Raw genomic sequence first — 23370 nt, forward strand, 5'->3', positions numbered from 1 at the left:
ACACCTCTGGGAGTGGACAGGAGTCTCACAGTTGTTCCTTTGTGCCAGCATTGTGTCATCCCCATTTCCATTTGCAGTTCAGCCACAACAGCTACCAGTCCGAGTTCAGTTTTCCCCTCAGCATTCATCAGAGATTTCTACACTGTTGGCCTTGTGTGCTAACGGGGCCTTCCAAGACCTTCGACCTCTGTCTGTGAAGCAAATCCTTAGTCTACTTGTCCCCTGGAGGGGTCTCATCTCCCTACATAACTTCTTTGCCCCTTCTCTGAACCTCCTGTGACTTCTCTCTAACATATAGAAGCTGGAAGTGCACAGGACCATCAGAGAGAGAGTAACAAGGTCACTGCTCCCATGTCACAAGCCACACCTGTCCCACCACGTAGGGAGAGCGCCTCAACCATCCTCCATGCTGGGTAAGACATTTACAATAGGTTTTTTTAAACATTTCCTTTTTGAGTGACTTTATGTAAAGTTTTAACATTGCCTGTGCCTCACATACATTACTCTCCACGTATGTGTCATGAAAACAAAGTCTGACACCCATCTGCCACAGCATCGTTGACCACAAAGCCATGTTGGAACACGGATTCCAGAACTGCAGGGTGGACGAGGACGCGCACGGAAAACACGTGAGTCAAATTGCAACTACTCACGTTGCAAGTCCTATTTATTCAGTTTCCCTAAATTCTGTGCTTAAAGATTTAGGAATCCCATTAGTCAGGGAGCTCGAGGTGCCTTTAAATATTTATAGATGGTGATACACCATTGAGATGCCATCGTGGCCCCCACATTCTCTGTGCCTGCCCTGGGGTACGTGAATGCCTGTGTGCCCCGGAGCTGTGGTCAGAAAAAAACAAAACCAGAGCGACAGTCCCTGCTCGTGCTGGGTTCTAAGTGGATGACCATCTAACGAACTGATCTGTGTAGTGTTGTCTAGAAATTCCACGTATGGCAATCACTTGAGAAAATCGCTGTTTTTCCAGCACAACCAGGGGAAGGACACAGGCCTCTTTCTCTCCAGGGGCGCAGGGCCCTCTTCCCCTTAACCATCTGTTACACTTTTCATTTGCTGAGCAAGACCTGTTCAAGTCTCCCTCTTTTCTTCTTCAAATCTTTCTCTCTGGGTCTTCCTTTAAACATGCTAATGCAGAAACTCCCTATCAAAAAGTTTAAGCATTTTTCTATAATTTATGACAACTTGGAGGGCATTAAATATAAAACCTTTAGCTCCCGTTTTCACTAAAAAAAGAGTAATAAATAGGAAATTGAAGATTAACTGTCAGCACTAAGGATGGCTAGGAAAACAGTGAGGAAATTAATTTAACCCCATGAATTACACGAGGAGTATCTGTTAAGCATTCACCTAGCTCAAACCCCGCACTCCACCCTCCTAATCAACCCTAACCCTAACCCTCCAGCTCTGCCCTCGGGGACTGGCCCCCACCTGTTCTGCCAGCCTCACATTTGCTTTGTGTAAAATGTACACAACATAAGATTTGCCCTTCTGTCACATTTAAGCGTATGGTTCCGCTCCTGCTCTGGGTCTTCCTGCCCCTATACAACTGGCGCTCTCAGTCCCCTTGCCCCACTCTGGAGTCCTCACCTTGTTGAAATTGCCATCTCTGAGGACAAAACAATGCACTGTTTATCCTATCCTCCCCAGCCCCTAATGCAGCGGAATCTGAGACTACAGCTCAGCAACAACTAAAGCTCAACATGTTACTGAATTATTAACACAAAACTTAACGCGTGTCTCATTCCCAAAACACGTCTTCTATTTCCTGATGAAGTCACACATGATGACGTCATGCTTTCTCACAAATTCACCTGCTAAAATGTTCAGTAAATATTTGTATGAAATACTCTGCCAAGATAAAAGGATATGTTTTCAAGTGGGGGTGGGAGGTAAATGGTAAGGGAGAGCAAGGGAAGGGGTTGAACCAACCAAAGTAAAGGAGACTCACAGCAGGGACACATTGAAAAACCCCTGTGAACATCGACTGAGATAGAAATAATTTAAGACAGGACTGTAAAATAGGTTCAGTGTGGGGGGTACTTGTGGGATGGAGGCAGGTGAAGGAAGGAATATTAGGGTGAGGGTATTTGGTTGATGGACATCATATACTTATATGAAATAGAACAAAGAAACCTCTTATAACAGTTTTAAGTGGGGTGGGGAGGGGGTCAAGGGGGAGGCTGGTGGGGGTGATCTAACCAATATACAATATAAGCCTGTTATGGACTTATCACAATGAATTCCCCCTGTACAGCAAATATATCCTAATGAAAAATTAATGGAATAAAATTAAATTAAATATATACCTCCTTGAACCTCCTTTGCATGTCACAACACTGCAATCTCATGAAGAAGAGACAAGTTTCTAAAAGCTGAAAAGTCCACTGGACCCAAAAGCAACTAGGTCTGTCCATACCTAACCAACTATGGCTCAGGAAACTGACCGTGCCGATGGGATCTGAGCACAGCCAGTCCCTGAACGGCCTCTCCACTGGGAATAAGAATGAGAGCCTGACCTCTCTCTCTCAACCTCCCTCTCTCTCACCTTACAGACAAGCCGGACCTCACAGGCTTCTGTAATGTCCCAGTGCAAATACTCAGCAAAATGAGGACCTAGAGAGCAAGGGGGGTGAAATTTGAGAAAAGGAAAGAAATTACATAAATAAGTAAATAAATATACGTCACAAAGATACCAAGCAGGCACACAGGTCATTCTTATTCTCGCTCTAGAGATGATCTGCTTTCAATCTTACTGAAAATGTATCCTTTCATAACAAACTTCACAATCACTTTCACTCCAAAAGATATTTTTAAAATGCAAACACATATGTATGGCGTTGTGTATCTGTGTGCATGTGTGTGTAGGCATGTACATGTGTGTATATGTATGTGTGTACACACACTTATTCACTGTATAGTTTGATACTTTTCATGGTCATGAAGTCAGCGCCTGTCAACACTGCTCTCCATTGGAACCTGCTCCCTACTGGGCACATTCTGATCCCTGCCTCCTGCGGGCTGTGCCATCTACCCCTCGTTAGGGGAAGAATGTTGAAATCATTAAATTCTCTTTCTCAAGGCATGTCTCTAACTGAATATTCAATAGCACACTAGATAAAGTCTATAAAGCAAGAGAACAGAGACAAGACGAAAAAAGAGCAGCTTGACCTAGCAACTCTGAAATCAAAGATGGGTTTACCTATGTTTTTCAAAAATATCAATCATTTCTACTTACAATAAATGTAGAAGTAAGCCATATGCTAATTATGCCATTGTCTCATTCAACACAAAATACAAAGCAGGTTTAGAAAGTATATAGTGAGCTGGCTTTACTACTTCAAGTAGTAAAATGCCTGCCTTGCAAGCGCGAGGCCCTGAGTTCAAATCTGGTGCCACAAAAAAAAGTATGCAGTGATTTCTTTCATAGAAGTACAATCTACAGGATTGGCTCAGGTGGAGCATGCAATTTAAATGGTGTCCCCTTTGAAAGGCCCTGGGGGAAGACCAGAGAAGGAACAGAGTGGACACTGGGAAAACCACATTCACACAGAGAGTGGAGTTGGTGAGGTGGGAGGTAAGATCTGGCGAAGCGGGGTACAGGTGAGCGTGCCCCAGTGGAGTTATTAACGTGTACTACGCAAAAGAGCACCTGAAATAAATGAGTGCTGCGGAAGAACTTTCCCCGCTGCGGGGTACAGGAGAGACTAGTTAGTGGCAATCGGCCCACAGCCTGGTCAGACGTCACTTCCTTCACGGGGATAAGGGCAGGAAATATGAACATAAAACTGTGGGAAGGGGGCTTTTAAATTAGAAGCAAGAAAATACATTGTGGAAAGACACAAAAAGGAGAAAGGAGAGCAGGGCATCCAAATTGCCACAGTACAAACTGGCCTAACTCTTGATCATCTCAAATGCCCTCAGAGTCGCTGGCATGGTGCAGGGTCCGCCCCGAATGAATATTCAAAGGTCAGTCTGTTCTGTGTGAGTGGGGGGGAGACAGTGGACTGCTTACCTTGCTTCCTGAGATACTCTTTCCTTTGAAACTCAGCTTCTTCGAGGACGGCCCTGAACGCTAAATTCAATATTGAAGAAAAAGAGAGATGAAATAGGTCTGCTTCTCTCCAGCCCAAAAAACTGTCTTAGAAGTCTCTCTGGTGGACATGTAAAATGTGCAAGGTAGCATACCATCGCCGATAAGGACCAGGGAAGATTGACTTTTGGCTTTTCCATCTTGAATCTGCACGGTGTAGGTACCTTCGTTTTCAATAGTAAACCGATCCATTACCATCTCAATAAGGCCAGTTGACTTGTCACATTTAATCCTGTGTATCTGGAAGCAATCAAGCAACAGGGACAATTATATAGTGACATCCCTTCTCTATAGGTAATAGCTGCACCGGATATTATAGCTTAAGGAATTGCAACACAGGAAACAGAATGAACTTTTATCATAAACCAACCATCAAATGCAAACTTTCAAGCTTCAGTTCTGTGACCAAGCCAGGCTTGGGGTGAGGGCCCCCTGGCAGCACAAAACGCCCCACACGTCTTCCCAGGAAGGAGCATCAGTGTAAGACACTCAAACTCCATGGGAGAAGATGAGAGCTGGTAACGGAGCCCCGCACAGAGGGTGACACGCAAGGGTCCCCGCACAGAGGGTGACACGCAAGGGTTCCCCACAGCAGCGTCGTCCTCAGCTCCCCAGGACGCACAGCTACAGTATTCCCATGGCTGCCACAGCCGGAAGCAGCCTGAGGTGAAGAAAGAGAATGTGACCTCCAGCAAGTGCCCCGCCTTATCTCTCTGTGACTTTCGAGGTGCCACAGGCTGCAGACATAACACGGGAGGGTGTCATCTACAGACGTCTGCTCTTTTTGGAAGAGCACGGAAACACTTCCTGCTGTCACAGCTCCAGCACTTCATGCTTCCCGCAGCCACTGCCCTGATTTCTGAGCCTGAGCCCCATTTCCTTGTGACTAGCCCCAGGGGAGACTTGCCCTGTGCCCTTGGGGCAAGGCTGGGTGCCCTGCCATGGGCTCGGTCTCCACAGTCAGCATGGACCCACAGAAGCAACCCCGTCCAACTGTCTCCTCGACACCTGTCTATCCTGCTAGCGGTAAGTCCTTGAGAAGGAGGGGTAAGTCTTCCTTATCTCTGTCACCTCACACAGTGCTAGGTAGCGCCTAGCCAACGATAAATACCAAATAACCAAATAAATGTCTGTCGCATTACTAGAGAGAGCCCATGCATATTAGCCTGCTTGCTGCCTGTGGCATTGCATGGTCTGTAGTCCCCCAATACTGGAGTGACACTGAGCAGAGCTTTTGGGGACATCCTTACTCCTCATGCAGCCCCCACCCTTGCTCATGGAGTGTGAAACTGCTCCTCTGTGTGCACGGCCCAAGGACATAGAGATGAGGTAGTGTGACCTCTGGCCTCAGGGACACAGTCTCGTGTGGAGATAAATGGATGTGAAGTCACACCACACAGCGGTTGAGGACCCATGTGAGAGGCGCCATTCTGGGTGAGGTCCAGCGGAGGCAGGTGGAGAGACCAGAATATCCTTTCAGCTCCAAGACCTGGGAAGCCCCTGGTCAGGCTAAGACCTTCCTTTGAAAATCAAGTGTCAACTGTGACTGTCTTAAGGGTCCTTCCTCCATCCCTTGTGCCTTCTCTCTCCACTTTCCTTTGACTCCATCCCTCACACCCCCACTACACAGGTAAGCAGGCACCTGAAGTGGCACCTTCAATGCTACCACCCATCCAAGCTCAGCTTGCCCAGACACTGCCTCTCCTTACGAACTAACAGGCACAGGAAATTTCCATGGGGCTAACGGATTGTATTTCATTCCACCCTTGGGTAATGCGTTAAAATTAAGCAGGAGCTCTGAAGGCAGAAGGGCCACATCCAAATGAGTGCCTCATCCTAACCGCAGCAGTGACAGGGAGGGGTGACAAGAAGGGTACCAACTCAGGACACTTCCTATAAAATCACAGGACTGACTCTGCTGGCCCTGACCACCCACACACCCCCAGAATAACAACAGGACAGCAGCCTTTGCTGTGGACGCCTCCTGATCAGAAGACTTCCTGATCTGAATCATGATCTGACATGTGAGTGTATGAGGCCTTTGGAGCAAGATGAGCAGAATAAAAACTAATAACCCATGGTGACATGGGGGACCCACCCTGTTGACACCACACTTCATAACCCCTACCTTAAGGACAATCCCAAAGAGAACTTCTATCTGTAGCCAGAAAACCAGCAATCATTTTCTGAAGAATCACATGTACTTATTTTCACAATGTTCTTCTTTCTCGTTGAGGTTGCCAATATCACAAGAGAGACTCAAACTTCACTCGGAGCTTCTCTCTCTGTTTGTTTCTTTTTCTAAGTTCTCCTGGACACTCGAGGCTCTGTTGACTGACCCCGGCATGTCCCAAGATCACACCTGGCTCCTCTACCTCACTTACGTCCCCAGCTCTCAGGACACAGAGGCAGCCTGGGTCCCCTTGCCTCTGAGTTCTTCTTCTATCCTCTACTCTGCAATCTGTCCCAACTACTTCAGTCTCTCCAAATCCCTGGTTTTCCTGAGGATTTCCTGACTGTCTTCATATCCCTCCTTCCATATTTTTCCTTTCATTCTCTAATTGAAGTTGTATTTGTCCAACTCTCTGATGGCCTGCCTGGGGACAAGGCTTATGTCTGGCCTTTGTGTCCCACTGCTGTGTGACCATGGCAGCAAACCATATCTGCTGCTGTCCACTGGGAGGGAAGATGGATAACCAAGTTCCTATTGGTTAACAGTGAGCTTCAGTTTCAGAAAATATGAAACATGACTTCCCGTTTGTAAGTGAATAAAGCCTGCTCCACCCTCCTCAGGCTTTATCTCCAGTAAACACAATAAAGTGAACTTTGCGGTTAGAAATCCAATGTTACTTCAATATACCAAGCAAACATGATCACTGAGATTTTTTAATGGGAACAGGAAGAGGAAATTGGTATGTCTGATGTGATAGAGAAGAGCAGAAATGAAGGCAAGAGCAGGACCTTAGCCAATTTTTGAGAGAGAGAGAGAGAGAGAACCTTAAGGAATGGTATTGATGACATGAAGACAAGGTGACGCTGGGTCCCTGTCCTTGGAGGCTCAGGCAGTTCCTGAAGGCACCAAACACAGAGCAGGTGGACAAGAATCCAGGAGCAAGCTCTACCCTGGTCCTGGAATCACCATAATGACTTGATATCAAGAGCAAATTTCAAGTTGCCTGGACAAATGTCCTGTCCTTATTAATCTGACACCATGCTCTCTTCAGAAACCTTAAGTAGAGAACCATGGGAACTTGCTCTAATTAGCTCTGAGCGATACAAAGACACAATTCTCCCCAGCCAGGTGCCTCCCAATGCAGCATGCTTTTCAATTTTCTCAGCTACTGCACCACAGTGTCTGAGAAGGTTTTAGGAAATAATTAGGCTTCTTGATAAGCCATTATGCAGCAAGATGAAGTTAAATGGTTTTACAAGGGGCATAAATACAGGCTTTTATGTGACGTTCACAAAGTAGCATCAATCTTCAAATGTAAAAGTCACCTGTGGATTGCTAATTAAAGAAGTGAAATAGAACAGCCATATTCCAAAAGAGTCGTGAGGATGCAAAGACATCCGTTTTTAAAGCAAGCTCTCCACAGCAGTAAGAAAGCTAATCACAAGATGCTCTGAAATGAGGTGCAATTACTCTGAATTCCATTTCATTTCATAGCATGAGCTCTGCACAGAGACTGCCCCAATTACCTCCACAGGCAGAGCTGCCCCAAACACAGGATGCAGCCCTCAGCTTTTCCAAGGCCCAAAGAAATGATGCACTTACACTCACCCTTCTCCAGCCACTGTCCCGTCTGTTTGTCTTATCTGTCATGGTTCTCATGGAATGGAAACCATGTGATTCTTGTCCATACAAGACATCTGACTCATAGACAGTGTCCGACTCACAGAGCTTCGCTAAATGCTCTTAGGCAGGAAGGCTGGCCCGAGGACAAGGAGTCCAGCACAGAGAAAGGGTGTGTGTGCTGCCCACACGGCGTGGCGAGTTCTCAACTTGAGCTTTGTTTGTGGCGTGAACAACCAAATAAGACCTTCAGGACTAGGCCATGTAAGCATGCCAACACCACCACAATGGCCAGCCAGGTAAAAAAGGGCAGAAGAGGAAAAGATGGCAGAGTTTGAAAGAGCCCAACCCTACTCCTGAGCCACACAGACCATCACACAGCTCATGCTGTGACTGGGTCCCCCAGCATGTATAATTAAGTAGACATATATCTAAACATTGGCGATGTCTTCTCAAATATCCCACAGCCAAAAACAGAAGACTGCACTAATTTAAAGATTCATATTATACAATTAAGAATAGATGTGGATGTGGCAATGCCTACTTGCAATGCCAGCATTGTGCCTTAGCCAAGGCAGAATGATCATGAGTTTGAGACCAGTCTGGGCTCCACAGAAGACCCTATGACCCTATCTCAAAAAAACATCAACAGCAGAACAAAAGCAAAAGTGCTTGTATTGTAGCATTGTATGTGTTTTTGACAGTTCTGTTTCTTCCTTTGTCTGGATCAGATCCACCCCAGAAGGGAGCTAAACGGTCCAAGTGTCCGCCTGGTGTCCTCAGTGGGAAAACTGCAGGGCTAGCATGCAGAGAACCATTTCTCGCAATAGGGCAAAAACTGCAAGTCTTCAGAAGCATTATCAAGTCTAAATAAACTGGTTCATCAAGGTCATTTCCCCATGTGACCCCAACCTTTCCCTAAGGCCAACCTTCAAGTCTCTAGACATGGTTTGTCATTTTTAATTCCAACAATGATTTCAAAGACTGGCAAAGTCTTGGTTAACCCAGAGGGAACCCCTGAACGCTGCAGGAACTCACCCCGGCCACCAACCTTCTGCACCCCACTTTCCACAGGGATGGGAACAAACACGGAGAGGTGACAATAAGCACCTGGCCTGCTCGACAAACTCCGGCTTGCTCCCAGGAACTCACCTCACTGTCAGAGACTTCCCTGTCATTGATAATGAATCGGAACTTGGCGTCGGGTGACAGGTGCTCAGCCTGGAGCCAGAAGCGAACCTGGCCCTTATCAAAAATCTCGTAAGCTAACTCTGACTTCAGAGGAATCGCTACAGGAAGAAAAGAAATCACCAGTCAATAACGTACAGACACTTGTGAGGAAGAAGTACTGCCTGTGATGGGAAAAAAAACGTTTTGAGAATGTGAAACCCTGGGGGCATTACACTGGGGTGTTACGGGAACCAGAGCTTAACAGTAAGGCTCCAGTTAGCCTGCCATTGTGCTGAAGCCTCATCACATCCACGGGCTCCCTGTGAGCTTTCTGGATGTTATCGGCGGCTGAAGATGCACGTGTTCGGCACAATTCAGCATCCAAGGAACGTGTTTGATGGCCATCTCACTTGGATTGGGATTGGTTAGGCAGGTTTTCACAGTATAAGCTAGCACTTGTTCTAAATGGGTAGTCAGAGGCCTAAGAAAGGCCGTCCCCCCAAAGCCAGCTCCTCGTGGAGCTCCTGATGCTGGAGCCCCAGGGTTTGCAGCTGTGCGCACGAGTGAGGCAGGAGGCAGACTTACTTGGGTTCTTGATCTCGTTGCTCAGGATCATCAACCGCTCAAGCTCTAGAATTAAAAAAAACATTTTCGTGGGTTTTGACCTGTGCATTCAGAAGTTTGCAAACAACAGCAAGGCAAAACAGGAGCAGAGAGGTTGCACCACCAGCATTTGTTTTGAGGACATGAAGGAAATTTGAACTAAAAGTGAGAAGGGAGCTAGCAGAGGGTGTGACCCTTCAACACATTCACAGGAGACTGGAACTGGGGTCTTCTGTATCTACAGAACCCACTTGCTAAGGGATAGCTGAGGGCAAGGCAGGCTGAGCTCAGGAGGCTGGGGCTGGGAGGCACGTTCCTGGAATCTAGAAGAGTCCACAGACAGAGGACAAGGGAACATGACCAGGGTGACCACTCAGACTCTAACTCCATGGGCCCTCTTCCCTAAGGCTGTCCTGCTGGCTGGAATGTGTATGGTCAGTGATTTCCTTCTTCTTCCAAAATTTCCTTCTCTAATTTTATTAATGTGAAGTGCACATCCCTCTCACCCATCCAGAACCTCACCATGGCACATTACCATGAGTGGAAAGGAAAAACAGGGTGCACCACTTATGAGAAGGTTTGAGCAAACTAACAAAAATTAAAGCTCTAAGCCACTTCTCCATCCCTTCCCCTTCCCTCCCTCCTTCCTTCCTTCCCTCCTTTCCTTCCTTTCTTTCTTCTTTCCTTCCTTCCTTCCCTCCTTCTCTTTCTTTCTTCCTAAAATTAGGATTCAGAAATGGGGTCATGGTCACGTGTATGAACATTTATTTGAAGTGAAAAGCGAAGTCAGACTTTTCTGGTGATTGGCGTCACAGTGAGCACCAGTTAGTTGTCCCTGTTAGATCTCCTGATGGAAATGTCGGTAAATCAAATGCACTTACATGTTCAGCTCCAAGGCTTGGCTTCAAATAGACTGAAATCTACTTATATCAAAAACCATGGTGGAAATTTCATCCTTTGCAACTATTTAACACTGAAATAAAAGGCACGTATCTAAATGAAAAGGCGCGTATGTAAACTTAAGAAGGCAGAGGAATGCATCACTCTTCAGAATTTGTCAAGGATGCTACGTGCATACAAAATTGCTGGAAGACCCCTGAGCCAGGGTCACCAGAGGCAGATTAGGAAGCCCCTGCTTGTCTGTGGCAGTGCACTGAGGACCCCAGAAGGGAGGGACAATGGAGCCCCTTTACTGCATCCTATTCAGTTCACGTGAGTTTACCCAGATTTAATCAACACTGAGCCTCGTGAGGATCTGTGTCTCAGGTGCTCCTCTCCTCCCAATTCCTCTGCTGTGGTTTGAGTGTGCACCCAAAAGTTCATAGGCTAAGCTCTTAATTCCCCATGCAGCAGCGTTGCTGGTGCAGCTGGATTAATGCTGCTCTCACAGGAGTGTGTTTGTTACAGGACAAGTGGAGTCCTTATAAAAGATGAATTCAGTGCTCTCACTCTCTCCCCTACCCCCATCCCCATGTGATTCCATCCACCAAGGAACAACACAGCAGATGCAACCCCTGGGTTGTGCACTCCCCAGCCTCCAGAACCACGAGCCAAACAGATCTCTTCATTATGAGTCACCCAGCCTGTGCTATTCTCTGACAGTGGCACAAATGAATGAGACACCACCCTCAGCCCCCATCCTGGGCCAGGTATCCTGGCCACACCTGAGCCTGTTGTCCACCAGACCTGACAACTCAAGGACTTGGGGCAGCTGGCACCCTACATCTTAACAGAGGACTCAGAGACCGGCAGAGATCTGAAATCACCCCCTCTTCCCTTCGAAGTGCAGGACTGACTGGGGAAGGGGTGCAGGCTGGACAGGAGCCCATGAGGTCATGCAGTTACAGGAGCAGCACCGCTCCTTTAGCCTGAGTCAGATCTGTGCACCACCTAAGATAACTGCTGCATCCCCCTAGCCACACCTCCCTCTGCTGTCCTCCACTGGTAAAGAAACAAGAGAGCGTGGCCATGACAGGTGAAAATTATCCACACCCATTAAGAGGTTTCTTCAAAGAAGGGAGGAGTCCTCCGTGGGGTGTGTCTCACTAGTTCCAAGGGCTTTTTTACTGATACACAACTTTCTGAACACCAAGCTCTGGAACTGCTCATGTGACTGACCCTAGAGCTTGGGTTCTGATGTACACACTGGAGCTGCACACAGCGTGTCCTGAAGTAGTGACTGCGTGGTGCAGAAACGCTTGGATTTGCTTCGTTTCCAAAGTAACTTTGGCTCACATAAAATTCCCCAAACATGCACCCTTTTTGTAGTTAAATGTGTCTTTAGAAGTGCAATAAAACCAGCAAATCAGCTCTGTGTCATGAAGATTATACCTGCTTCATCCAGAACAAAACTGGAGGATACGCCATCAGTGTCACTCACGGACACAGAATAGGTCCCTATGTCCACTTTGTCTGGATTCTTAAAGTACAGCTTCGAACTGAAAACAAAGAAGAGAAGTGCCTGTGAGTCTGTCTGTCTCCAGACACTCCCAGCACCCGATTTCACAGTGTGACTTACTGATCGCCCTCGGTGTGGACCCTGAACCGGTCCTCATCAGCGATATCCTCGTAGGACTTGCACCACGTGAACTGGGAGGCATCGGTCATCTCCTGGCAGTCAAAGCCCAGGTAGATGTTGCCCTTCTCATCCACACCGGCACTGATGTCCTTCGTGCCTGCAGAGAGAGAAGGCCAGGAGCCTCAGGAACGTGGTGTTCTTAGGGTTCTTTTTCTGGAGAGAAGGTGGCACATGCAGAGAGCTTATTTTACGCTGAATCATCAGGCCTTCTTTAGTGTCTACCCAGGACTGACTGAGATAGCCACGAAAGAGCACACACTTGAGACAACTGGTGGATGTGCCAGGGTCTGGCCAGCCATGCTGTTAAGTCATCACACTCTGTCCACTTCCTCTCCTGTGCCCTTCACACTCTAGAAAGCCCTGGGGCTGCTTGCGGGACTAACACCATCTCTCTCTGAGGTCTCTTTTGCACCCCCTATACACACACAGCCATGTTCAGACCACCGCATTTCACCCCCACAGGCACTTCATTCTCCACCATGGCTGTTTTGTTTCTCCCCAGGCAGAGAGAATGTTTGATCTTTATTTGCTACATTCTGACCAAGGTGACACCTGGACCAAAGCCTGCCAGTCACAATCACCTCCTAGAAATTAGGGACAGGGGGAGACACAGCTCAGCTCTGCCAGCTGGCAAGTGGAACTGATGCCAGGTAAGATAGAAGGTTACCAAAAAGATAGAGAAGCAGAACAGCACAATAATCAAAACAAATGGCCATAGAGGAGGGTGAGACTGGGGGAGGCAGACCCTGAGGTCTCAGCTTGTAAGCCCCATCACCTCCCACCTCCCAGGTGAACCCCCTCCCCCAGAGTATCCTGAGAGCTGGTCTTAGTCCCCCGGTAATCCCTGTGCAAGGTCACCTCAAAGGGTTTTTAGTTCATTGCTACCAAGGAAATCACCAGTGGCTTCATAACTTTCTGATAAAAATTCAAGCAGTGATTCAAACAATACCTTCCTTCCTGTGAATTATTTGTCCTCTCCAGAACAACCTCTACCCACAGTGCAGCCAATCAAACAAGCTCTCCTCCTGCCCAAGGATTTAGAACATACGCAGATCCCGAGCGCAACCTTCCTTCACTTACTAACCCAATCTGCTTAAAAACACAGCAGAGCATCATCCACCCAACCATTCATGCATCCAAACATACATCCATACATGCATGCATAACACATACATAACATACATAACACCTACATACATAACACCTACGCAACTGCAGGACACATACACTTACAACGCATATGCATCGTGCTCGCTCACTCCCCCACATCACTGCTGTTCTGTAACCTCCGAAATTCTGGGGGGCGAGAGGTGCAGGCTCACCTGGCCGGGCCTCCACCAGCACTGGTTCCGATGTGTCTGACGGCTTCCCTGGCCCGCTAGCATTCACAGCCCGCACTCTGAAGACATACGTGTGGCCTTGCAGCAGGTCACAGACCTTGAAACCACAAAGGAAACACGAGTGAGGGCAGATGACATGAAGACCACTTTGCTTTTGTTCACGTTTTATGGTGAACACATCTTCTCTCTAAAGAGAACTCCTTTTTCTGGCGGAAAAGCTGTACATGGTGAACTGGAGGAGCAGAAGACAGTGGAGAGTCATGCCCATGCACAACCTCGCTTACAGGAGTAGACATACTGGGTGCATCCTGTTTTATTCCTCTTTCTCTGCACAGTCTGATGCAGAATTAGGTCCTATCAACTAGTCGTTCGTATTTAACATAGTTCTACGGGACTAAGCATTATTTTCAGTGTGGTTTTTAACTGCAAAATCACCCTCTGCACACAGAAATTAAACCAGTCTCTTCTTATATACCCATCGGTGTGGGAGCTATCATCTGTATCATGGCTGGATGCTTACAAGTTCAACTGTTTTGTGAAGAAATGCTCACCGTCCTGGCCAAAAAGGAAATGTAAATCAAAACCACATTAAGATTCCACATCACCCCTGTTAGAATGGCTGTCATGAGGAACACAGCAACAAATGTCAGTGAGGATGTGGGAAAAAGGATCCCTCCTACACTGCAGTGAGAATGTAAATCAGTACAACCACTTTGGAAAACAGTATGGAGGCTCCTCAAAAAACTAAAGATAGATCTGCTATATGATTCAGCAATCCCACTACGAGGGATAAACCCAAAGGAATGTGAGTCGGGTTACAATAAAGACTGCACACCCATGTTTACTGCAGTGCTATTCACAATAACCAAGCTATGGAAATAGCCAAGATGCCCCACTACTGATGAATGGATTGATAAAATGTGGTATTTATATATAATGGAATTCTAGAAAGTCACAAAGAAGAGTGAAATTTTTCATTTGCAGGTAAATGAATGGAACTGGAGAACATCATCTTAAGTGAAGTTAGCAGGCTCAGAAGGCCAAAAACTACATGTTTTCTCTCATATGTGGAAAATAGACCCAATATGAAAACAAGCAATATTATGAAAAACAGGTCACACTAAGGGGAGGTCACTAATGAGAAAGGGAAGGTGAAAGAAGGAAGTTAAGAAGGTGAATATGGGTGATGTACTCTCTATACAAGCATGAATACAGAATTTTTAAACCTGTTGAAAGCACCATAAGAAGGGGAATATGGTAGAAAGGAGAAAATAGAGGGGATGAACCAATTCAGGTTATAATACATATATACATGAAAATGTCATAAGGAAACTCTCTGTATAGCTATCTTAAACATGTTTTTTTATGTAAAAAATGAGCAAAAGGAAAAGCAGATCCTGTTGGGGGGGTGGCACCAATGGGAGGGGGAGGATAACAGGGAAAGGGTGTAGGAGGGGAATATGGTGGAAATACTCTGTTCTCATGTATGAAAATGGAAAAATGAGACCTGTTGCAGCTATTCCAGGAATGGGGGTAGGAGAGATAAAGGAGAATGATGGAGGGGGTGAATTTAACTAAGATATATTGTAGGGACTTTTGTAAATGTCACAATATAACATTTAACAATAATTATTAAATAAATAAATAAATGTTCCTATTTACCAAAAGAAACTCCTTCACACTGAGAAACTGTCCTGCAGAGGGTGCTACCAAGTGTGCCTCATCCGTGTGCAGCGCTGCCTGGGGCAGCTGTGGCCTTTCTTGAAGGAACAGGGTGCTGGCTTCTGCATCTAAGCTGCACCCCAGCCCACCTCCAAAAGGAGCAGACCTCTGGATCAGGACAGCTGAACAGACTTGTTAAGGCACTTGAACTATGGGGTCCAAGGACAGTTGTCACAAGGGACCCAGTGAACGGCAAACCGCAAGTGTACATAGAAAAACTTGGAGAGAGAGAGGATGGAGCAATGTTTGTTGTGTGCGCATGCGTGCGTGCGTGAAGTCAAATAGACTTCTGCTGGTGATGGCAGGACCCTGGTAAGTGCAATGTGCAGCTTGAAGTGGAAGGACGGAGTGTGACGTTAATCACTCCTGCCCAGGGCACGTACGAGCGCGGTGGCACTGTAACGGTGTGGGGAGAAAATAGGTCAGCACAGGTTCCTGGCACAGGTGTGCATGATGGGAGGCGTCACCTCCTCCGGCTCATCACTGTCCTCTGCTGGAGCCTCTGCAGACGGACCCTGAGGTGAAGGCTGTCTCTGGGACCCGTACAAGGTCCCAAGAGTGTTTGAGTAGTTCACCTGGGGACTCTGAGCCAGTTTTCTACAGGAATCAAAAACGCTATCAGAGAAAAGGAAAAAATGAACACATCACCTTTAAATAACGATTTGGGGTTGCCGCCTCATTTACGGTCTTCCATTCTCCTGAATCCTCTTCCTTAAAATCCACCAAGTACCCAGACACGGGACTGCTGCCCGTATACACCGGGGCCTTCCAAAGCATCACCAGCGACGTGTCCCGGACCTCGCAGAAAGTCAAGTCATAGGCGGGACCTGGAATGCCACATGGAACCTGTGCCCTTACCACTCGGCAAAGCCCAACTCCCCGCCTGGACCCACTGCTGCCTGCAGAGGCCTCCCACACGGGCATCATCCTTTCTAGAATGTGCTCGTGAACCTGACACTGGTGCTGCAGGAGAGTCCAGCTGTGTCCCTGCATCCCCACACACCAGGCATCTGGGGGATGGTGAGTATAATTCACAGGTCCACATCGTTCTCAGCCAGCAGGTGAGCATCGGGGAGAAAAGGTGCAGGGAAGGGAGGTATTCGTGTGGCCACCTCTGGGCTGGAACCTCCCCTCCCGGCGGCTAGCACACGGTCACAGCTCTGCTCTCCAGAGACCTGTAAGTCCACAGGCATCTGACATTGACTCCCCAAGTCCACATGAGCTTTGGGTGGTAAAAGGAAAGGTGCAGTGGCCCAGCTTCTTCATGACTAGGTCCCACTGGGTCTCATGTGCTGCTGAGCCAGTTCTGGAAACTAGATGTCTTTTACCAATGGCTTTTCTAAAGGACCAAAAATAATTTAAACAAGTAGGAAAGAAAAAAGGAAGGAGGAAGAGAGGGAGAGGAAGGAAGGAAGGAGGGAGGGAGGGAGGGAAAGAGAAAGAGAGAAAGGAGAAAGGAGACAAGAGAGAAAGGGAAGGAAGGAAGGAGGGAGGGAAGGAGGGAAGGAAGAGAGAGAAAGGAGAAAGAGAGAGGGGAAGAGAGGAAGAAAGGGAGGGAGGGAGGAAGGAAGCAGTGTAATCTGTAGACAGTCTGACGTCTGACGGGGAGCTTTCTCAGCTTCACCTTTTAGCATTTTCTTTTTCAGAATATAAGCAAGTTACCTTTGCATTTAGTCTGAAGGGTTGGATACAAAGAAACCAAAGCTGTTTTAAAATGTAGAGTTATAGATTAATGTGGACCTGTGCCTTTCAGAACCGTAGGCCCAAGCCCCTGCAGGGCCACAGCTGACACACAGAGGGAAGCCCAGATGCTATCTGATTCTCAGCCTGTAGCTGGGCTACCTCAGTTTCCCTCCTGCCTGGGACTTTCTTCTTCCCTCCACTTCTCTCAGCTCCTTAGAAGCAGGTCCTGGTAATTGGTCAGGTACTACGTGCACATGGTCAATCCTGGGACACTGTCCCTGCCTCTGCTGCCTGACTTAACGGTCCCTTCCATGTTCTGCCTCCCAGCTTGCATTGAGATTTATCCCCTCCTCCCATCACCTGCTCCTGTCTGTGCCCAGCACAGACTTCAGACACTGCTGGTCCCAACGCCACAGTCTGTGTCACGTGAATGGTCACCAGATCATTGTGACAAACAGGTGGTGATGAGCAGGCCCCTGTGGCCAGCCCCCTGGTGAGGCAGTGTGTCCAAGAGGACAGCGCACCCAGAAGGACAGCTCACCGGGTTCTGGCATTGTCCAGGCCTCACACTTGAAGTGCTCGCTGGGGTCTGATGGCTGCCCGATTCCGGCCAGGTTGACGGCAGCAATTTTGAATTCATACAAGGAACCTTCTGTCAAGCCCTCCACCTGTGCAGATTTTGTTTCAGTTAATACAGGAAATAAAGGATAAGTTACGATCCACTGGGGAAACAAAGTGTTTGTGATGGATTTGTAAAGTGAAATATAAGTGAAAGGACTGTGTCAGCAAATGAGACTAAGTCACTCGGCCACTAAGGCCATTTTTGCACCTGGCAAGTCACAGTCACCATGCTAACCTCCATTCGCTTCATAAACGCTCCTATGGGGACGACAGCACACTTGCCTAAAGGACAGGATTGCAGCTCTAGACTGTACCCCAAGTCCCTCACTTCCCAGCCTGTACATCTCCTGTGAGACAGCTCATTCCGTAGGAGTAATGGGGTGAGCTCCAGGTGAGCTGAGCTCCAGGTGAGCTGAGCTGAGCCCCAGGGTTGCTGAGCCCAGGTCAGGTGAGACAATGCTCAGAGGAGGAACCAAAGGCTTGAACAAGTGAAAAAGAAACCCAGTTTGCGTCTGGATTCGACACCAGCTCTGTCACTCTCGGCACCTGAGTGTAATATGCACCATGGCACAAGACTGCAGAGGCAGGGTTTCCAAGAAAGGCTGGACAGCAATCCAAGAGCAGCACCATCCTCTCAGAAGCACCTGCTCAGCTCCACCTCTGTCCCAAGCCCTGAGCCCTGAGCCCTGAGCCAAGGGTAGAAACACACCTGGGCTGGTAACCCTGCCCTCCAAGGTTCAAGCTTAGAATAAGAGACAGGGTGGTTGTTGACTGCCTGTCAGACTCACTCAATTACTCTCTGCTCCTCCATTGTTTCTCAGAAGAAAGTTTCCTAAGGTACTTGCAGTCCCCAAACTGCAGGCTGTCATGACACTGGGATTTAATCCACTTCTGGTTCCGTACCAAACCACCTAACGCCACTGAACTCTGAACACTGAATGAAGGCGTCTGTCCAGAGTGCAGAGGACACCCAGGCAAAAATAAACAAACAAATAAAAACCAACCGTTATGATCCTCTCTTGGATGGGTGACGAATTGACCTCATGCCAGTTCTTGTGGTGAGCCTCGCGCTTGTCTAAGTAATATCCCAGGATGGCCGAGCCACCACTGAATTTAGGCACCTTCCAGCCAAGGGTCATCGAGTGGCCGTCGCAGTTCAGAAGCGTGATCCCGTACGGATGGGATGGGACAGCTGCAAGTACACACAGCGTGGAAGTTACCAGGGCCAGAGAAGTGTGCTCCCAACCTCACCGTGCGGCTGGCTCCAGAGCAGGGGAGGGGAGTGGGGGCCAGGGACCCGGTGCAGTGTCCCCGCACCTCTGGACTCGCCTTAACCACTGCTGCTGTTCTCATGTCTTCCTTTAAAGGGAGTGAGTAATTTGCACTCCCATGTTTATTGCAGCGCCATTCACAAGAGCTAAACTATGGAAACAGCCCAGATGCTCCACTATCGATGAGTGGATTAAGAAAATGTGGTATTTCTACACAGTGAATTTTATTCAGCCACAAAGAATGAAATTGTGTTGTTTGCAGGTAAATGAATGGAACTAGAGAGCTTCATGGAAGCCAGGCTCAAAGAGTCAAAGGTGGCATTTTTTCCCTCATATGTGAAGCTGGACCTGTAAGTCACGTTTCTATAAATAATATTATGCTCATATGTGTGTGTGTGTGTGTGTGTGTGTGAGAGAGAGGCCAAGATTGTATTAGTGTCTATCTGTGGGGACTACAGGAGGTGGGAGAGGGAAAGAAAACGTTAGAGAATGAGAAATATTAAAGAACCCATCCATATATGAATGCAATGTAACCGTTGAAAAATCAGGGAGCATGGAGAGAAAGAGTTAAGCAATGGGGGGTTAATCTGACTTAAAGCATGATATATACAGGCCTCAAATACTAAGGCAAAACCCCCTTGGATCACCAATACCCACTTTTAAGAAGATGAAGGGCAGGAGGGTAAAATAAGTCTTTTCTGGGAGTGGGTACCAGTGAGAGGGGATGGGTGTAAGGAAAGGTGAATGAGGGAGAATATGGTGGGTGTATTTCGTATTCATACATGAAAACAGGAGAATGAAACCCGCTGGAATTGTTCTAAGAAGGGGAGGAGCGGGGGGAGGGAGAAGGATGGAGGGGTGAATCTAAGATACATCGTAAGCACACATGTAACTCTCACAATGCATCCTTCCCCTCCCCTCCCCCTTACAACTATCATATGCTAATAAAAAATTCACAAGTAAATGGAGGGAACAGGTAAAAATTTAACTGTGCTTTCTAAAGGTATTTAGCAGTATCTCACAGATACGAGGACAGCAAAGTGTGTAATTCCGGTGTAGACCCTGGAGAAAAGTTTCCCTCTCTGGTCCCTGAAGAACGACCTCTGTGCAGGGCCAGAGGGGAAAAGTGTGACTGATTCTGGCAACTCAGAGAGTGCCAGTGTCCTGCAGGGGAGCAGGTCTGAGCTTCCCTCCCCGGCTTAAGTGCCATGTCTGGAGGGCATCTTCTGCTCCTACCAGCTAGAGCAGGAACATGGCCCTGCTTTCCCCTGGTCCTGCAGACAGTAGGTACATTGTCCTCTGTGACTGACGGGCAGGTGAGCCCTAAGAAACGCTTGAATCCTGGGCTTCCTTTCCTCCAGCAGGAATGGTGTCAAAAGGCAAATGGGAAGCCTGGAAGTCCCTGCAGGGGAGGTTGAGATTGCTCCTGCACCACCTGCAGTTACCAGACTCCACAGTCCAGGAAAATCTTAACTTCCAAAAATGTAGGTCAGTTTAATTGGAGATGAAATAAGCTTCTCCCAGAAGTGAAAGGACAGGACTGTGATTGAAAGTGTGTCGGATGTGACATTTGTGTTTCCAGAATATAATCAGCGACACAGAGTGCTTGAGAGGAAAGAACCACAGTGACAATTGTGAGACACTGAGCTCTGCACATCAGCTTTTCTAGGGACTGCACCAAGATTTTAGATCCAAATTGTCTTGTTTGATCAAAATGATAGACATTTTAAAACATGGCTATTCCTGGATAAAGCTACAAAGTGACACAGACAGGTGGAACCCTAAAATGTGTCCTACATGCATGTATTCTGAAAAGAGAAATTCTTGCACTACCACAGGTATTTTAGTGTGAGTGCCAGCATTTGGGAGCGAGTGGGACCTGCAGACATTTCCATCTTTGATCTGTATTTCGGGAGTGCTCGATCACTTCACACTGGCACCTCCAGCACCAGCAGCCAGTGAGAGGCATTCCAGCAGAATCACACGCGCTGTTAACAACCTCCATCCCCTTTTCCTCTGGTCACGGTGCAAATGGCATCATTATAAAATGACTACAAAAAATGACAAAATGCAGAGGCTCGCCAGCCCGTGCTGTACATACTGAGGGCCGCCTGGACCTTGATGGCGTCAGACTCCTGGGAGTTCTCGCTGGTGCCCACGGCGTTGACGGCCTTCACCCGGAAGATGTACTGCTCGCCAGTGGTTAGGCCGTGCACCACGAACCTGAGGGACACAAGTCAGGACATAGCTCATTTTACTTTTGCCCCTAGAGCAGAAGGAAAGAGCATTTTGAGCACCGCATAAAACATTCTCACTCAGACCAACAGGAAGTTTCAGGGCCTCGTGTCTGCACCTGTGCACCCTGCGTTTTCAATATCTGTGAATTAATTCACATTCAGGAAGGCACGCCCCACTTAGTGCTAGAGTCACTGGTTCTGAGGCTGCTTTGTTTCTACATTTTCTGGTTCCATCGGCCATAAGATAATATCAAGGTCCTGACCTGCAGGACCCCCCTGGATCTAAAGCTGACAGAAGGGATGACATCCTAGAGGGCAGAGACCAAGACCTGGAAGTCACACAGATGAGGCTGGAGTTCTGGCTTTGACACCTCCCAGACTTCATGTTCTCAGCCCTAAAACGCTTCATTTCCCATCTCGGGAACCAGGTTTAGACCTGCCTCACTTGGCAGTGAGCATCAAATGAGAACCAATATGGAAAGAACTTAGCCCAGCTGCCCTGCGCTGGCAAGAGCCTGGTAAATCTAAGCAATTAGTATTTACCATTTATAGTCAACAAAATATATAATCCACTTCAAAATCCCTGCACGAGAATCTGCATAAGTCTCTCACTCTGATGGATCTTTTGTATTGCTGGCCACGGATTGTCCAGCTGTCACTTGCCTCAATTATACCCCTTCTTTGCTAGCCACAGCTTTTTACGATGTCCTTTTAAAAAACAGACTTAAAGGGGGAAAATGGCAAAGCTGTCAGTACCAACCTACCCACAGAGGGATCCCATCAGCCACCTATGCTTTCTTTTGAAGTGCAGCATGAAAAAAAAAAACAAACGCAGACATCTCTACACCCCCAGCAGGATGCAGGAGTAAATGAATCCCAGATGCAAAGCTCTGTCTCGTCCTGGCTGGAGAATGGGTCTGTGTGTTGTGTGAACAAAGCAGGGCTGAGCCCACTCTGTACAAGTATTGTGATGTCACACTAAATCCCATAAATATGCACAATTGTTATTACATGCTAAAACTTTTTAAATGTGAAAGGAGTTGGGAAATTTTAGCTAGCATTACACGTGGTATACATGCCCTGAGTCATCACACTGCACCCATAAATTTGTATCATTGCTATTTAAGATAGAAGAAAGAATTCAAAACATCAACACAATAAAACCACTTTGCATCATCGTAGCCAGCTCCAGCCCCATTCACAGAAAGGCCCTGTGTACTAATTATGTCAGAAACATGCAGGCTGTGAAACCTCCCCATCCACAAACAAATCCCCTCAGGGGAGAGGAGCAGGGGTGGTGGCCAGCCCACCATGTGGTCAGCCCTCCAGAGTTCTACACCCCTCACCAGCTCCCCAGCAAACAGAGGTGTCCACAGGGCGTCCCAGGTAAGTTCTGCCTTGGCTGCTCACCCTGGCAGCCACTCGGTGCTCTGTGCTTTGCTTCTGCCCCCCTCCCCCGGAGCAGTGCACTGGCCTCGGGGACAAAAGGCAAGAGGGCACCTGTTGTATCCAATGGGCTTGTGGTTGCACGGCTCCCACAGGTTGGTCCCTGCCACACAGCAGTCCACGTAGTAGCCCAGCAGGTCCTCTTCGTGCTTCGGCCTGTCCCACTGCACCACGACTGACGTCTTGGTGTTCCGGGAAGCAAGCACCCTCCCCGGGGCAGAAGGAACCACTGCGGGGAGGCAGGAAGATGGGGAGGCAGGTCAGAGCAAGCTACCCCAGAGACACAGGGGTGCAAGCTAGGTTGGAGGTTCTGGATAAGGGCATAAGGGCTGGGCACAGCAGGGGAGGTGGGACAGCCTGCCACTCCCAGTATACCCCTGACTCTGAAGGAAAATAATTACCACCAAGAAATCTGCACCTCCATCGAGCTGCCAGAAAGGGTCAGGGGCCTGAAGAGTTTGCCTGACTACATAAGGCCATATTGAAATGTGTCAGATTCTTGGGGCTCTGTAAAGCGACTCAGAATTAAGTCACAATTCAACCCTCAGGCCTCCCCATCTCATGTCAGGCCCCAGTGGACTGTGGTCACCGGTCCTTTAGCGCCGATGTCACTACTGACCCAGAGCCAGCTGCCTGGGTTACCAGCCACCTCAGCCACCAACTGGATCGGCCAGACACCTGGGCTTTATCCCCATGCCTGTTAATTATTGTCACTTTTCCATGTGCCAGGAAGTGAATACAGGCCAGGCCTCTGCTGAGAGGGGCAGTGTGTCAGCCCGTAGTTCTGGATTTGAATTCTA

At 47.9% G+C, this 23370-nt stretch overlaps 1 protein-coding gene across 2 annotated transcripts in view; it reads right to left on the reverse strand.

Annotated features, from left to right (window-relative positions):
* The window catches only part of Myom2 (myomesin 2), an 81294-nt gene that overhangs the window by 16612 nt on the left and 41312 nt on the right, over positions 1 to 23370 (reverse strand). For both annotated transcript variants that reach the window (XM_074055301.1, XM_074055302.1), the window contains exons 16-28: positions 22625 to 22799; positions 20989 to 21110; positions 18621 to 18808; positions 17537 to 17663; positions 15961 to 16139; positions 13573 to 13687; positions 12191 to 12347; positions 12004 to 12110; positions 9655 to 9699; positions 9052 to 9188; positions 4202 to 4346; positions 4029 to 4088; positions 2562 to 2629 (exon numbers count right to left, since the gene is read on the reverse strand). In XM_074055301.1, the coding sequence (XP_073911402.1) occupies positions 2562 to 2629; positions 4029 to 4088; positions 4202 to 4346; positions 9052 to 9188; positions 9655 to 9699; positions 12004 to 12110; positions 12191 to 12347; positions 13573 to 13687; positions 15961 to 16139; positions 17537 to 17663; positions 18621 to 18808; positions 20989 to 21110; positions 22625 to 22799 (1625 nt within the window). The remainder of the gene's footprint in view (positions 1 to 2561; positions 2630 to 4028; positions 4089 to 4201; positions 4347 to 9051; positions 9189 to 9654; positions 9700 to 12003; positions 12111 to 12190; positions 12348 to 13572; positions 13688 to 15960; positions 16140 to 17536; positions 17664 to 18620; positions 18809 to 20988; positions 21111 to 22624; positions 22800 to 23370) is intronic.

Source organism: Castor canadensis, chromosome 14 (assembly GCF_047511655.1).
Source record: "Castor canadensis chromosome 14, mCasCan1.hap1v2, whole genome shotgun sequence".
NCBI lineage: Eukaryota > Metazoa > Chordata > Mammalia > Rodentia > Castoridae > Castor > Castor canadensis.